The sequence below is a fragment of the Cephus cinctus genome, unplaced genomic scaffold (genome assembly GCF_000341935.2).
Source record: "Cephus cinctus unplaced genomic scaffold, Ccin1 Ccin1_scaffold0193, whole genome shotgun sequence".
Lineage (NCBI taxonomy): Eukaryota > Metazoa > Arthropoda > Insecta > Hymenoptera > Cephidae > Cephus > Cephus cinctus.
The window spans coordinates 150547-164627 of record NW_014332914.1 but is presented as its reverse complement, the minus strand read 5'-3'; the positions used below and the strand labels follow the sequence as shown (position 1 = coordinate 164627).

Sequence of the window (14081 nt, the reverse complement as noted above, 5' to 3'; positions counted from 1 at the left end):
TCCTGATAATATTCAGAGTTTGGGTCTCTGCTGATACAAGCGTTACTCATGGTGGCATCGTAGCCTCCAGTAGTCTCTGTTCGTCCAGGAGAACGTTTAGCCCATAGAGGGCCCGCCATTCGTGCCTGTTGTGCAGTCCAGCATAATTCGAAGGTAGCCTCTCCGGGGCTCTCCTGTCGTGGGCCGCCAGCTCAGCCCGCTACTGCCATAATACCCATAATACCTCCCGCCGTGGTCGTGGTTCCCGTCAAGCCCATCAGTTTCCGCGGTCATCTCTCCTTCCTTCTTGATCGCCTCCCAAAGTCTTTTCCTATCTCTCACCACTCCACGTCTCCTCGTTGGGGCCTTCCCTCTCTGTTCTCTCCTCTTCCGAGCCACATACTATCTGGCTTTCCCTGTCTCTCTTCTAGACTCTCCTTGCTGTCAGTCCTACCCTCTTTCGATACCCATCTCTCTCTTCTGGCACTTACCTCACGTTGAGGGTAAAGCCACCAGGAGAAGGAAGGCAGGATATTTCATCTCTGTCACTTGGTAGGCCTCTCACTCAGTCCCTCCTATAGTCCCCTACTCTCTCGCCTACTCGAGGTCTCTCCGACTCTCTTGCACTTACTCTCTCTCTCTCGAATCGAATAGAATTTCCTTCGCGACTTTCCTTATTCTCGTGATCTCCTGGCGACGCTCGAAGCGACGATGCAGGCGATTAAGTGCGTTGTGGTTGGCGACGGGTAAGTGTTATTATTGAAGTGAATTTTTCAAATGCGATTGTCGAAGTCCGTCTGGGATATCGAATACATGAAGTGGCACACAACAACGGGTTGTCTTTTCCTGATAGTTTACTCCTCATTGCTTCGTGTTCCCAAAGGAAGCTTCTACGAACGTTACGCCGCCGTTTAACGCTCTTCCCGTGAACGGTTTCTTGCACGGGCACGGGCGTGGCGGTTTATAGCTGGTTACTCGCATGAGATACGACGGATTAATTGCGTGTGTATCATTTCTTATCCGTGTACAGGGCGGTCGGTAAGACATGTTTGCTGATAAGCTACACGACAAATGCGTTCCCCGGGGAGTATATTCCCACTGTATTCGACAACTACTCAGCAAATGTTATGGTGGATGGAAAACCTATAAATCTTGGTCTATGGGATACTGCTGGACAGGAGGATTATGACAGGCTGAGACCACTGTCCTATCCGCAGACTGATGTCTTTCTTATTTGCTTCTCTTTGGTCAATCCTGCCAGTTTTGAGAATGTACGTGCTAAATGGTATCCAGAGGTTCGTCATCACTGCCCTGCCACTCCTATTATCCTGGTTGGCACTAAACTGGATTTACGTGAGGATAAGGAGACTATTGAACGACTTAAGGATAAGAAACTTGCACCCATCACCTATCCGCAGGTACATAATATTATGAATCTATTCATTTAGCCTGCGCATGAAGGTTTGAATAACTATAAGTTTCTTTGACACAACAGTTTCTTGAGTTGGATTGTACTGACATTTGGTATTTATTATCTTATCACAGGGTTTGGCGATGGCAAAAGAAATTGGAGCTGTTAAGTACCTGGAATGCTCAGCTCTGACGCAGAAGGGACTGAAAACTGTGTTCGACGAAGCGATACGTGCCGTCCTCTGTCCCGTCCTTCAAGTGAAGCCAAGGCGCAAGTGTTGCCTCCTATAATATTAATTGTTTACTGCTGCCTAATTACCCTCGAGCACCCAACCTGCGCCACACCTCCTGTGTCCCGTATTTCCTGTCGATTCACTAACGGCGACCCATCCTGGACCCCCTCGTCCCATTCTGTACCTGGGTGATTCTGATAACTATCACCCAGCTCCCAGGCCAAACGGTCGGAACGTAGCTGGTACAAAAGCGCACAAGCTGAGCAAACGATACGGTGGAAGGATTAGACGAAAAAGAGGACATTATGCAGAAATCAAAGATTCAAGAAAAAGAGAAGAAAGTCAGTAAACCAAGAAGATCTTAAGGATGATGTTAAATAAGAGGCTACCACCGTGTCTTGGAGTATTTCTGTGGACGAGCACGAGTGCAAAAGGTAGGAAGGTCGACGATGAACTTTGAACTGGGTGAACGAGGCGAGCGGGGTGCGAGAGAAGCCAAAATGAACCGATTGTGTACAGTATACTAGAGTATATTAATAATATTATAATTAACGAGTATATATGAACGACAACAAAAATATTACTATATACATACCATGCTTTAAGATAGATGACTGTCTAAGTTTTAGGTGTATGTGATTCCAATAATGTGTCGCCATCAGCGACATACAATTAATGCCGAGTCTTCTCCCCGTTACCCTTGGCTCTGGTTATGGATCTTACACAACGTACCGTTGCTTTCAGTCGAGTAGGAACTGTCATTTGTACGCACAACACGCGACACGTACGTATCCGCGAGAACTGATTGAACCCCATTTAATAGCAGTGCTCGATGAAAGATAAAGAAAATGAGAAGCAGATTCCTCAACGGGACAGATTGACAATTTATGTATGTACCTGGGGGAGGACCTCGGCATCCTCGCATGGGAGAGATCGAGAGAGAGTGAATCTACTAAAATGAATGTGTATGCATGAGAGAATAATTGTTAACGAGAGAGTGTGAGAGCGAGAGAGAGAAACATGTACGCCTTTGTGCCTGTTACACGTATGTGAATGACTGTCTGGAGATACATGCGAGAGAGGGAGAGAGACAGCAGAACCATAGCAAATAATTGTAAATAATTGCTGGAGTTCAAAATTATTCCTATTACTATCACCTACACGTATAAGCTACTAATCGAATCTAAAGCGAACGTTACTTGTTTTTTATATATATATATAAATATATATAAAACGAGACCGGACGGGGGTGTCTGACGTAATTGCCACAGGTCGGAACCGTGCAGTATGCATGGCGGAATAAGGCTTCGGTCAGAATGAAGAAAGGAAGCATAAATATTGTAACTAAATTTGCTTTATTAAATGGGTGTTTACTAATTCGCTGTTATTCATCCTCTCAAATATATATTTCAATTTAATCACTTGAAATTCTTACTCGTTTTCTATCTTAAGCAGCGGTATCGAAGAATGTACCGATCAGAGCAGAAACTTGATCCGGCGAATATTTAATATATTTTTTGGGATTCTTTGAGAATGAGGCGTTACGATATTTGTTATAGAATGACGTGTATAAAGGAACTAAAGCCTGCTCCAGCTCGTTTCTTAGTTCTTCACGTAGTCGAGGATCCGGTACAGAGTAAGAACGCTGGCATTTAGCAGCTTCTTCAAGCTCTCGTGTAAATCCAGCGAAACGTTCTTTCAACATTTTGGAAGCGAGTTCTGAAAAGATTTCGTATGTTATTTTCCTTCCTGCACAATACAAATATATCAATCAAAATTATTCACCAGGTTCATCCGCCGACTGCTCCAAGTAAGATCGTGCCTTGGCAAAGGTTGCTGACACATAATTTGTCTTATCTTGCAGCAAAAGATCTCTATAGGTTTGCTCTGCATTGGGCTCAGTGAGCAATAATAGCTCCATGAGAGAACTGCGACGTAGTGCATTCACTACGTAATTATGATTGTTCAAACGGAATAAAGCGCGTAGAGCCATGTCTGAGTAAGATGCGTCGCTTCTGTTCACCAAAGCCAGATTTAATTGGGCCAATACCTTCTCTGTAATTTTATAGTAGATATAGCAATACTTTTGAAGATTCGCATCGCAGAAACTGAAAATGTGAGATTAAAATATTACATACTGATATAAACACCGAGTAATACTCTCTGTGCATTTTCTGGTTGCCGAGGAGCAGAGGAAACAGTTGTATCCGCATCGGTATTACGGCGAAGCACTGCACCAGCTGTATCTGCATATTCAGCCAATTGTTCAAGAAACACTAAGACATTGCTGGTGCCTTCACCGACGGTACCATCCTTAGGTAAGGCTGACCCTGAATCATTGCGGACGTTTTCAGCAAAATCTTCCAACGCTTTTGCACCCTAAACAAATAAAAAGAATTACACCGTGATAAGAAGTTAGGTCGTTAAACCAGGAGACAAATATGACAAAGATTATACATGTATGAGTAAATGTATTGTGAATATGTACCGTAGCGTTTAATGTACTCAGAACAGATGCGAATTTCGACCTTAAAGTGTAATCACAGCCTTCAACTGTCCTCTCTAAATCCGGTTTTAATTCTCCAAGATGTTTTAGTATAGGAAAAACTACTAGGACGGCTGAGAAATCACGTCTGGTGATGCAACGTTTAGCACGCGTTGCAATGCTTTCGCCGTCGTGGGCCATCAAGTCCATAGCGTCCCGCACCGTCGCCGCGAGTATCTGAGGCTGCACGTGCACTGGTAAAACTCGAGCTACCAGTGAACGCTCAGCTTGCATAAGTTTGTGAAGTCCTGCTGTCAGCAAAAGATAATTTTCCATTTCTTGCTCGTCAGGTGCAGCGTCCTCGGTCGCGTGTCCTGATGGAAGTGGTGCAGGTTTCCTTGACGAAGGAAAGGATAAACCTAGACCAGTTGTTTGCGAAGCTCTCATAAGCATTTGACTAGCTTTTTTCTCCAAAGCGTGTTGAAGGCGTCGAGACGCTTTGCGACCTGCTGTCTCCTGAGTTCCTATTGAGTGTCGATTTGCAAACTTTGCTCTCTATAAGGAAATACGTAATATTCATAAATTTTTGAATAAGGAGGCCTCTTGGATACAATATCCTCACCGGCATCGGGCTTCCAGCATGAGTGCTACCTCCACTAGCACTTCTCTGATGTTCTTTCAGTAACTGCAAGGATCGTAGTACTATGGAGCTACGTACTGAGGCATAAATACTCGTGTGTTTATTGTGACCTCTTTCTTCTAACCATTCAGCAATTTTAACCAAGTCACTCAGAGTACTTTCAGGAAGTTGACAAAGAGACTGTGGAGCATCCTCTCCACTGGTATCCTCATCGGAACCAATTAAATCTAATAGAACTATTGGCAGAACAGGCTTGCTCTGTCTGGCTAGAATATCACGGAACTCAGCATAAAGTGCTTTCAAACCAATGCCAAAAAGAGTTGAGACATTTTCTAATTCTACTGAGCTTGGATTATTTTTTTGAAAATAACGCTGAGCATTGTGGAGCCGATTCATGGCTTCTAAAAATGCATCAAAACCTCCTGCACCACTTGGTCCACCACGAACAGCAGATTCTACTTCTTGGCATACTCCATAATATCCAATGGCATGATCCAGTATTGTCAGGGTTTTTTCAATATCTGTACATAAAGATACAATATATTATAATGTAGCAATTGAAGGTACAGTATAGTAACAATTAAATTAGTACCATGTTGTTGACATTGCAGGTTTCCAGTTTCGTTATAAACAGGAAGAATAGTTCTGCGAAGAGTAGCAAGTCGTTGCTCTAAAGAAGAAAGTATTGCAACCATACCACTTGTCAACTTTCTACTATGTTCTTCTGCATCTTTCAAAGCTATCAGTCCTGCTATCTCAGCTTCCAATTTACATTCTATTTCGAATCTACGTTCGGAAGTATCAATTTGTCCTGCCTGCATATTTTTTATTGCTACAATCACTGTATGGTGATACTCCCCTTTACCTTTAGACAATCAGTTAACAATCACTAGACAAATTCACCTGTAACATATACAAGAGTAGCAGTAGTGAAAAAAATAGTAATTTACTAAAACTAATAATTATAAATAAAATCTATTGTACATACAAGCTCGCATAATCTTAAAAGTGTTAAATTTTATTGACATTTCCTTTATTCCATTCCTTATGTCATTCTGAATGCGAGATTACTGATCTCTGGTTACTAATGTCATTTGCCAATTGTATAAAATAGTATGGGGACTTTAGTCAGTGTGTAATAAAGTTGTGGCGAGACTGGGAATCAGATAGCCGCTTATGTGTGTATAATAGTGGGTAAATAAAACGAAATCTCAGGATTTGTGTTCTCCGAGAACCGTAGAGAACACAAATCCAATTAAAACGACAAGAAGAAGAAGTTTAAAGGTCGGAGACATAGCGTTTTCAAGAATAATTTCATACGTGTATTAACCCAATCGACCTGGCTATCTCGGCATAACACGAAATCTTATAAGGTGCGTGTAACGTGCTTTTGCATAATATTGTGATTGCATACTTGTGAATTTGGAATCGTTTGAATGTTAAGTATAAAAGTACTTTTCTATGCTAGATTCTAAGTGTTAGAATAGATTCCAGTATGGAGAGACCAGTTACATCGGATGTTGTGATAATTGCGGGCAATTCCCATCCCGAACTTGCAACTCTAATAGCAAAGTACGTTTTTATTACGATTTTGTAAAATCTATGTATTGGATATACTGTAAATGTTCTCTTTTTTGTAATTATTCTTTAGCCGCTTGGGGGTAAAGAATGGTGGTTGTGCCGTTTATCACAAGACCAACCGAGAGACGATGGTAGAAATCGGAGATTCTGTCCGTGGGAAGGATGTATATATTATTCAAACTGGAACTAAAGACGTGAATAATAATATAATGGAATTGCTGATTATGGCTTATGCTTGTAAGACTTCTTCTGCTAAGAGCATTGTTGGTGTAATTCCTTACTTGCCATACTCCAAGCAATGTAAAATGCGTAAACGGGGATGCATTGTCTCCAAGCTTCTTGCTAAAATGATGTGCAAAAGTGGCTTGACCCATGTCATTACTATGGATCTACATCAAAAAGAGATACAAGGCTTCTTCGACTGTCCAGTAGATAATCTAAGGGCTAGTCCTTTCTTGTTGCAGTACATTCAAGAATGCGTAAGTCGAAAATAATATTTCTTTAGAATTCTTATAATTCAGGTTTTACATTATAGATTCCTGATTATCGGAACTCAGTAATTGTAGCCAGGAATCCTGGTAGTGCAAAGAAAGCAACTAGTTATGCTGAGCGATTACGTTTAGGTATTGCTGTCATTCATGGAGAACAACGCGAATCTGAATCAGATATGAATGATGGCCGTTATTCCCCGCCTGCACTTTTGCCATCTCGTACAATGGAAGTTGGTGTAGGTGTACCTGTACATCCAGCCAAAGAAAAACCTCCTATCAATGTTGTTGGTGACGTTGGGGGACGCATAGCTATTATGGTGGTAAGATAATTCCATTGGTTTCCTATTAAGTTACAAAGTCTGTGCTTGTTTCCCATAGATTATTTTTAGGATGACATGGTGGACGATGTACAATCGTTTGCTGCTGCAGCTGAAGTGTTGAAGGAGAGAGGAGCATACAAAATTTATGTTTTGGCTACACATGGGTTATTGAGCTCTGATGCACCTAGAGTTATTGAGGAATCTGCTATTGATGAGGTATGAATGATTTACTCGAACATCACTTAAGTCAATTGATCTATATCCTCTTACAAACTAGTCTTCACCAGGTTGTCGTGACAAACACGATCCCCCATGATCTGCAGAAAATGCAGTGTCACAAAATAAAAACAGTCGACATCAGTGTTCTGCTGGCTGAGGCAATTCGACGCATTCACAACAAGGAGTCCATGTCTTACCTATTTAAGAACGTTACCTTGGAAGATTAAGTATTATTGCTCCATATTGATCTAATCCTTGGTAGGCTTGCTAATAGACTATAAGAATTAAAGTATACTAAAATAAGAAAGGAAAATGGAAACTACCTTTATCGCTCTGTGCGAATCGTCACGCTTGGACGAAGGCCGATGGAACAACTGATTGAGAAAAAAGAATATGAAATCGGTTTCATGCCGGGTGTTACATCAGGAACACATATCTATTCCTTAGTTTTCTATGCTATTTTTATATTTTTCGGACGATGAATAACGTCGAAACTGATAATGCTTTTACTTTGAGTATGATAATTATTTGCTTTGTCGAGGAGTAGTTTCTCCGTGGCACTTTCCAATACCAATGGGAGTCTTACCAGTATATTATTATTTTATGCATAATTCAGTATTGTAGATTTCTCATTTACTATCTATACACTATAGTATCCATAGTCGAATAGATAAAAAATTAGGTTGGTGTCATTGGGAGACTAACTGTTGACAAGGCTAATATATAAAGTCAGCAATGACGTAAGATGTTAAATTACCAATAATTACACTTACCAATGATGTAATGCTAGTTCAGGTCTTGTAAAGTTTATGGCTACGTGTATTAGGAGCACGCTAGCATAAATAAATATATTTCTAGTGACGTATTTTTAAAACAATGTTTAGAAAGTCGGATAGACATATACTTGTAATAAATGTTAGCGATCAAATTATTCGTACGAATATTTCATATTAAAATAGATCCAATCAAACAAATTTTTCTAATATATGCAATGTAGGTAGTGATCGATCAGTAGTTATTGATACCGTTACCATGGCACCAAATGGGTTGTTTACAAATGGCATATAACAAATAGAACGAGCAACCTTACTGAGGATTTCAGAAACGTAAAAACGTGTAGTCTAGTAGTTGTAGATATTGGAAAAGTTAGACACAGAATAAACAACGATGTCCTTAATAGAGGATCTTCGGCTTAATAAAATATGTGTGTCTCTGCAAGCTGGGGATAAAAAAAGAAGGAAAGAGGGACTTGAAGAAATTCTGAATGTCGTCTCCGACGCTCAGAATACCTTGGAGACCAAGAATCTCGAAAAAATATGGGAAGACATTCACAAACATATTGTACGAATTTTGAACGATCAAGCGGAAGCATGCCGTGACTTATCAATTGAAATTCTAAAAAAATTCTTTGAATGCCTACCAGTCTCTGACAAGAACATTATATACATTATTCCTGTTTTGGCAAGACGTTTGGCATCCCAGGAACTCATCGAAACCTCTGAGGAAGTCAGATTGAATTGTATTTTGCTGTTGAAATTGATTATCTTAAAGTATAAAGAACATCTTCCAATATATTTGGAAGATTTATTGGGAATCCTGGCGAGAACTGTGGCAGACAATTATCCAAATGTAAAGAAAGAAAGTTGTGAATGCATATCTCTGTTAGCAAAGTCTATACCTAACTATTTTTATTCTCATTCTGATATTCTGGTTAAACCTATTTTGAGTAACTTCACTCATCAACATTACAAGGTCCGTGTTGCATCCATAAAAACAATAGGAGATGTCTTACAATATGGAAATAACAAATCTATTGAGGAAGTTGCAACACCTATGGCAGTAAGACTTTTTGATCAAAGTGGAGTTGTTAGAGAAGGTATGTTTAGTTTATTAGAATCCCGTAGATAATTACCGTATTTAATGAAAAAATGAATATTTTGATTATTCCTTCATTGTGCTATATGATTATTTACTTTCCCATTAGCTGTGGTAGAAGTAGCAGGACATTGGCTGCTAGAGTTAAAAGATAGATACAGCTGGTGGCACAAACTAATTCCATTGTTAATGACTGGATTACATGATGAAATTGAAGGCGTAAGAAACAAAGCTACTCAATTATGGGATGCAGTTGGTAAAAAATATATGGAAGAAAATGAGTCTGACCAAAAGTTTAAAGATAAAATGGATTTTCTAATAGATGCTCCTGAGCATTATCCTACAAATGGTATACAGAATACATAAATATTTGTAAGATAACTTTAAATTAACTTCAAACATCAAATTATTTTCAGTATCTAGACCCAATTTAGGGTGCCGTGTTATAGCTCAACAAAATCTATGTAAACTTGTCAATGGGATTAATTCTGAACTTGGTGATTGGTTGGTCGATATTAGAATTCGATCTGCTCAATTACTTTGTGTGCTTGTACTAAATGTAGAGCAGGATGTTACGCAGCATATAGAAAAGTTACTACCAGCAATGTATCGGTGAGCTCAATCCCATTAATAAATACAAATATTATGTATATGTCGAGTATAATATGGCAAAATGCATCTTTTTATCAGAGCCTGTAATGATGAAAATAAGGGCGTTGTCGAAAACGTGGAACGTGCTGCAGAATACATGGGATACTTTGTACCACCAGATATCTTTACACATCTTGTCTTACCAACACTGGAAGAGTCACCCACAGCTGGACATCTTACAGTTTTTGCTGGGATCTTACGAGGCAGTCCACGACAACTTCTTACAATGCAGTTAGAGAAGATTGGTAATTTCTTGCAGCAGGCACATATTTGTCAAAGTAAAAAAGCAAGATACCAGCAACAAATACTTCAGTGCTGCAAAGCTCTTCTTACTGTTTGCAAGGAGGTAGATTATGGAGATTGTAAAAAAATTAATCTCCAGTAGGTCAAGGATTAATGTGAATAATGTTTCAGGATTGCTTGGAAATTTCTCAAGAATTATTTACTACTATTTTTACAGTATTGTCAATGACAGTTGAAGAAGGGGTTCTAAAAGATGCTGAACAGTCTTTAAACTTACTTAAGCAAATAGAGGATCTATGCAGCTTGGATAAACTCTATGTATATCGCATAAGATCTATTTTAGTGGCCATACAGAACGGATGTGACTCCTGGACAATTCATACTGCAAATTACCAAATTTTTCGCTCTTGTCTTATACGAGCAGGCTCTGCTATTGCACAGCATATGAGTCTCGTTATTCCTATACTATCTGAGACTATGAATAATGATGCTGATCCTGAGCTGAGATTAAAACAGTTTATTTCACTAACTGATTATCTGTTACACAGGAACGAAACTTTGAGTTCTACAGAAAACTTGACAGAGTTTACCAATTTGATTTTAGAGAGAACCATAGTTCCTGGATTAATTTGGTCAGCTGGTAGAACTGCCGAAGCAATTCGCACAGCTGCTGTTTGCTGTCTCTGTGCATTATTAGACAGTACTGACTTTAATAGTAACATAATTAAGGAAGAGAATAATTTCATATCAAAAGAATCTAACATTGATTTATTTTCAACCAAGGAGCACTTTTCATTATTGTTTGAAAAAATAATACCTATTCTTGTCTCCTTGGTTGATGACAACGCTAAGAAAACAAGGCTTTATTCTCTCCAAGCCATTTGCCTCGTTATGCATATAGGACATAATCTGCTTTGTGTAACTGAGGAACATATTCATCAAACATATCCTGTAATACTAAAACGTCTTGATGACGGCTGTGATGAAGTACGTTGTGCAGCAGTAAAAGCTCTCGCAGTATTGTGGAGTACAATACCAAAAAATTATGATTTAGTATTTAGTAAGAGTCACGTTGATGCTCTCTATACAACAGCAATTGTACATCTGGATGATCCTGACTCAAGTTTTCAAGAATTAGTTCTAAGTATGTAAAATGCAAGCTAGTACATAATTATCTCTAAATGTTCAAAACATGCAGGAGACGTATGTGACTTTCTTGATTCTTTTTTAGACGCCTTAATACAGCTGGCGAAAGTTCATCCGGAACTGTTACTTAAAAAGGTGGAAAAGTGTCGACCAAATTTCCGAAATCAGGCGGGTCTAGAAAGACTGGTGGAATACACGCAAGCTTTGCTAATGGAGATGTAAATTATTGTCTTTTTCCATGAGCACATCCTGTGTACGAATTGCCTTTCGTTTTCAATAACAAAGTAAAAATATCTAGAGACGCAGCTGTTACTCTTTCTCCAAAACAGATAGGCTTAATTCCATTATCAGATAATAAATGGTTATCTAAATTTGTCTTTATAACGTAAATCTAAAAAAAAAGACAAATTTTGATAAATTTTTAACTAAGAAGAACGCGATAAGGAAATCAGTAATGGATGTGGTTTCTAAATAAAGATCTGTCGACAGATTTGAATCTCGAGTACAGAGTAGGGGTAGGAAGTCGAAATTTAATCGATCGAAAAAATGGCAGTCTGACCAGTGTATTCTGGACTAAACATATTTTCCACAATTACAATATCTGCTATTCATAAGATTGATTGCTAACTCAGGTATAATTCAACTATTTACATACCAATAAAAAATTATTACGATTTGATGGAAAGAATGAATTGTGTTGCTTACAGGAAGTAGTCCGCCCTTCTGTAGGCGCCATATTGTACGTGTCTTCCGTTTGGCAAAGCCGACGAGAAGAGGTAGAGAGATAGGCAAGTGCGATCAATTTCGCTGATAATTCGTTATATTTTCGGGCATTTATAATCTGTCGCGTTAGTTTACATCAGTCCGGATTGTCATACGAACGGTGAGCATCTATTTGAGTTATAGTCTCTCGATTTTAACCCGTCGAGATACTGTGCCTGTCGCTACTAGATTCGCGGTTATCCGTCGAGTAAAAGTGTTTGAACTAGTTTATGTTCTTTATTTGTTTGTTGTTTTATGTTTCTTTGCTTCTGTCACTTCTATTCTATGTGCTTATCCTTCTGCATTCTATTGTACTGCAAATAATGTACAGTATTGTACTAGCTTGCTGGAACTACAGACTCCAGGGGGTCTACATGAAGTGTCTGTCAGAAGCTTGATTAATTGTTAAAATATCTTTTTGAGAATTTTGTTATGTGATAACTGACTTATGTAAATCTTTTAAAACGTGTACACAAAATAAGCAGAAAAAAATGGCCTGGCTTAATACATACATATGTTTCTGGAATGTGTATGAATTATTTTTGTTTCTGTGTAAACCAAAATCATGCTTCACTAGAAGGATTATATGTATTCAACAGTTGTAATGGCGGATCCAGCAGTTGATCATGTAAATACTCCTGAAGAAGAGTTAGAGGTTGAGTCAAACTATAAGCCTCCTCCAGAGAAGACAATCGAACAGATCCTTGAAGCAGATAAAGAAGATGAGAGTCTAAGGAAATACAAAGAGACATTGCTAGGAGAGGCAAAAGCTGGGGGTGTAATTATTGGTAAGACTATCTTCATAAATCTAGTTTTTGTCTAGAAGGATTTTTATAACAATGGGATATTAATGATTTTTGGCAGACCCTTCTGATCCCAGGAAAGTGATAGTGAAAAAATTGGCTCTTTGTGTGACCGATCGACCTGATATGGAACTAGATTTAACAGGAGATCTTACACAGCTAAAGAAACAAACCTTTGTTATTAAGGAAGGTGTCAGCTACAAAATCCGAATTGACTTCATTGTTCAGCGTGAAATCGTGCATGGTCTTAAATATGTCCAAAAGACCTATCGCCTTGGTGTGCCTGGTAAGCTGATGCCTCTAGTTAATTTACCCTATATGGTCATAACTCATGTATTCCCATTATTCCTGTTTCTAATGCACTCTCATGTGAATCTATTAAAGGCATTACAGGTAATAAATTAGTACTTGACATATGTTATCCTGGCCTTGTAGAAAGTTTGCATCCAATTTTGGAAAGCAGTCCTTGGCTTCATATTCTTAGAAAGCTTATTTTCCATTTCAGTGGACAAAATGACACATATGGTAGGCTCTTACCCTCCAAAAACGGAGATTCAATCCTACACGACCCCAGCTGAAGATGCACCTGCAGGAGTGATGGCCAGGGGATCTTACAGTGTCAGTTCTCTGTTCACCGACGACGATAAACATGAACACCTCAAGTGGGAGTGGTCATTTGACATCAAGAAGGACTGGAAAGAATAGATTGGCTCGTTGTCCCCGCGTGAACGATAACGACCAAAATCCTAGCCTTAACCCTATGCAATTATACATAAGGATGAAGAATGCCAAACCTATTTCAATGAATTTTTATTGCTCTTTAGCTATGGTTGGTGATGCCATAAGAATTAACTATTAACTAAGTACTAAGATACAGTGGTATTTATTTAGTATTCACACCTTGCTTCGTAATCAGAACGTTGCACTCCAAGTATGATCCATACACTGATAAATAGATACGCGAATTGTCGTCCAGAAATTGCGATTGTAAGCGGCGTGGCTACCGTTATTTACGTAGACGAATACCAAATAATTACCAACTTAAAGAACACAAAGTCCAATATTTGGAAGCGGAAAGTATTAAAGGTCGAAAGATTAACTGAATTTTACAGTTTCGTACGTTTTTAAAATGAAAATTTTCATAGATGTTGTGTAGATCAAACTTTCCAGATGTAAATCGCTTGACTTTACATGCGATCTAGCAAGGTTTACTTAACAAATCTATCGAGAGAGACAGGGGGGG

The 14081-nt window shown here is 38.9% G+C and overlaps 5 protein-coding genes across 8 annotated transcripts; 4 read left to right on the top strand and 1 right to left on the bottom strand.

Moving 5' to 3' along the window:
- The first annotated feature begins 305 nt into the window (after window positions 1-305).
- LOC107264829 (ras-related protein Rac1) lies at window positions 306-2999 on the top strand. The gene is made up of 3 exons (XM_015733516.1): window positions 306-725; window positions 1010-1397; window positions 1525-2999. Exons 1-3 carry the CDS (start codon window positions 691-693, stop codon window positions 1678-1680), a joined length of 579 nt encoding a protein of 192 aa, XP_015589002.1. The 5' UTR covers window positions 306-690; the 3' UTR covers window positions 1681-2999.
- On the bottom strand, window positions 2959-5853 carry LOC107264822 (exocyst complex component 7). Its single transcript, XM_015733506.2, has 7 exons — window positions 5736-5853; window positions 5340-5650; window positions 4730-5268; window positions 4111-4662; window positions 3761-4001; window positions 3408-3677; window positions 2959-3341 (listed from the first exon to the last, which is right to left on the bottom strand). The coding sequence occupies exons 2-7, from the start codon at window positions 5566-5568 to the stop codon at window positions 3070-3072; spliced, it is 2103 nt and encodes a 700-aa protein (XP_015588992.1). The 5' UTR covers window positions 5569-5650; window positions 5736-5853; the 3' UTR covers window positions 2959-3069.
- A 74-nt stretch (window positions 5854-5927) lies between these two features.
- LOC107264825 (phosphoribosyl pyrophosphate synthase-associated protein 2) lies at window positions 5928-8289 on the top strand. Of its 3 annotated transcripts, none has more exons than XM_025082038.1 (6): window positions 5928-6120; window positions 6216-6319; window positions 6399-6807; window positions 6864-7139; window positions 7209-7355; window positions 7417-7590. In XM_025082038.1, exons 2-6 carry the CDS (start codon window positions 6243-6245, stop codon window positions 7453-7455), a joined length of 948 nt encoding a protein of 315 aa, XP_024937806.1. In that variant the 5' UTR covers window positions 5928-6120; window positions 6216-6242; the 3' UTR covers window positions 7456-7590. The 3 variants fall into 3 exon arrangements, with proteins under 3 accessions (XP_024937806.1, XP_015588996.1, XP_015588997.1); XM_015733510.2 differs by having other exon boundaries at window positions 5929-6120; window positions 7427-8289; XM_015733511.2 differs by having other exon boundaries at window positions 5931-6120; window positions 6235-6319; window positions 7427-8289.
- A 137-nt stretch (window positions 8290-8426) lies between these two features.
- LOC107264821 (dynein assembly factor 5, axonemal) lies at window positions 8427-11574 on the top strand. Its single transcript, XM_015733505.1, has 6 exons — window positions 8427-9234; window positions 9343-9582; window positions 9650-9845; window positions 9924-10230; window positions 10299-11271; window positions 11359-11574. Exons 1-6 carry the CDS (start codon window positions 8526-8528, stop codon window positions 11493-11495), a joined length of 2562 nt encoding a protein of 853 aa, XP_015588991.1. The 5' UTR covers window positions 8427-8525; the 3' UTR covers window positions 11496-11574.
- A 134-nt stretch (window positions 11575-11708) lies between these two features.
- LOC107264828 (rho GDP-dissociation inhibitor 2) lies at window positions 11709-13942 on the top strand. Of its 2 annotated transcripts, XM_025082039.1 has the most exons (6): window positions 11709-11905; window positions 11981-12156; window positions 12635-12823; window positions 12900-13124; window positions 13223-13231; window positions 13344-13942. In XM_025082039.1, exons 3-6 carry the CDS (start codon window positions 12640-12642, stop codon window positions 13541-13543), a joined length of 618 nt encoding a protein of 205 aa, XP_024937807.1. In that variant the 5' UTR covers window positions 11709-11905; window positions 11981-12156; window positions 12635-12639; the 3' UTR covers window positions 13544-13942. The 2 variants fall into 2 exon arrangements, with proteins under 2 accessions (XP_024937807.1, XP_015589001.1); XM_015733515.2 differs by lacking the exon at window positions 13223-13231.
- The last annotated feature ends 139 nt before the right edge of the window (window positions 13943-14081 follow it).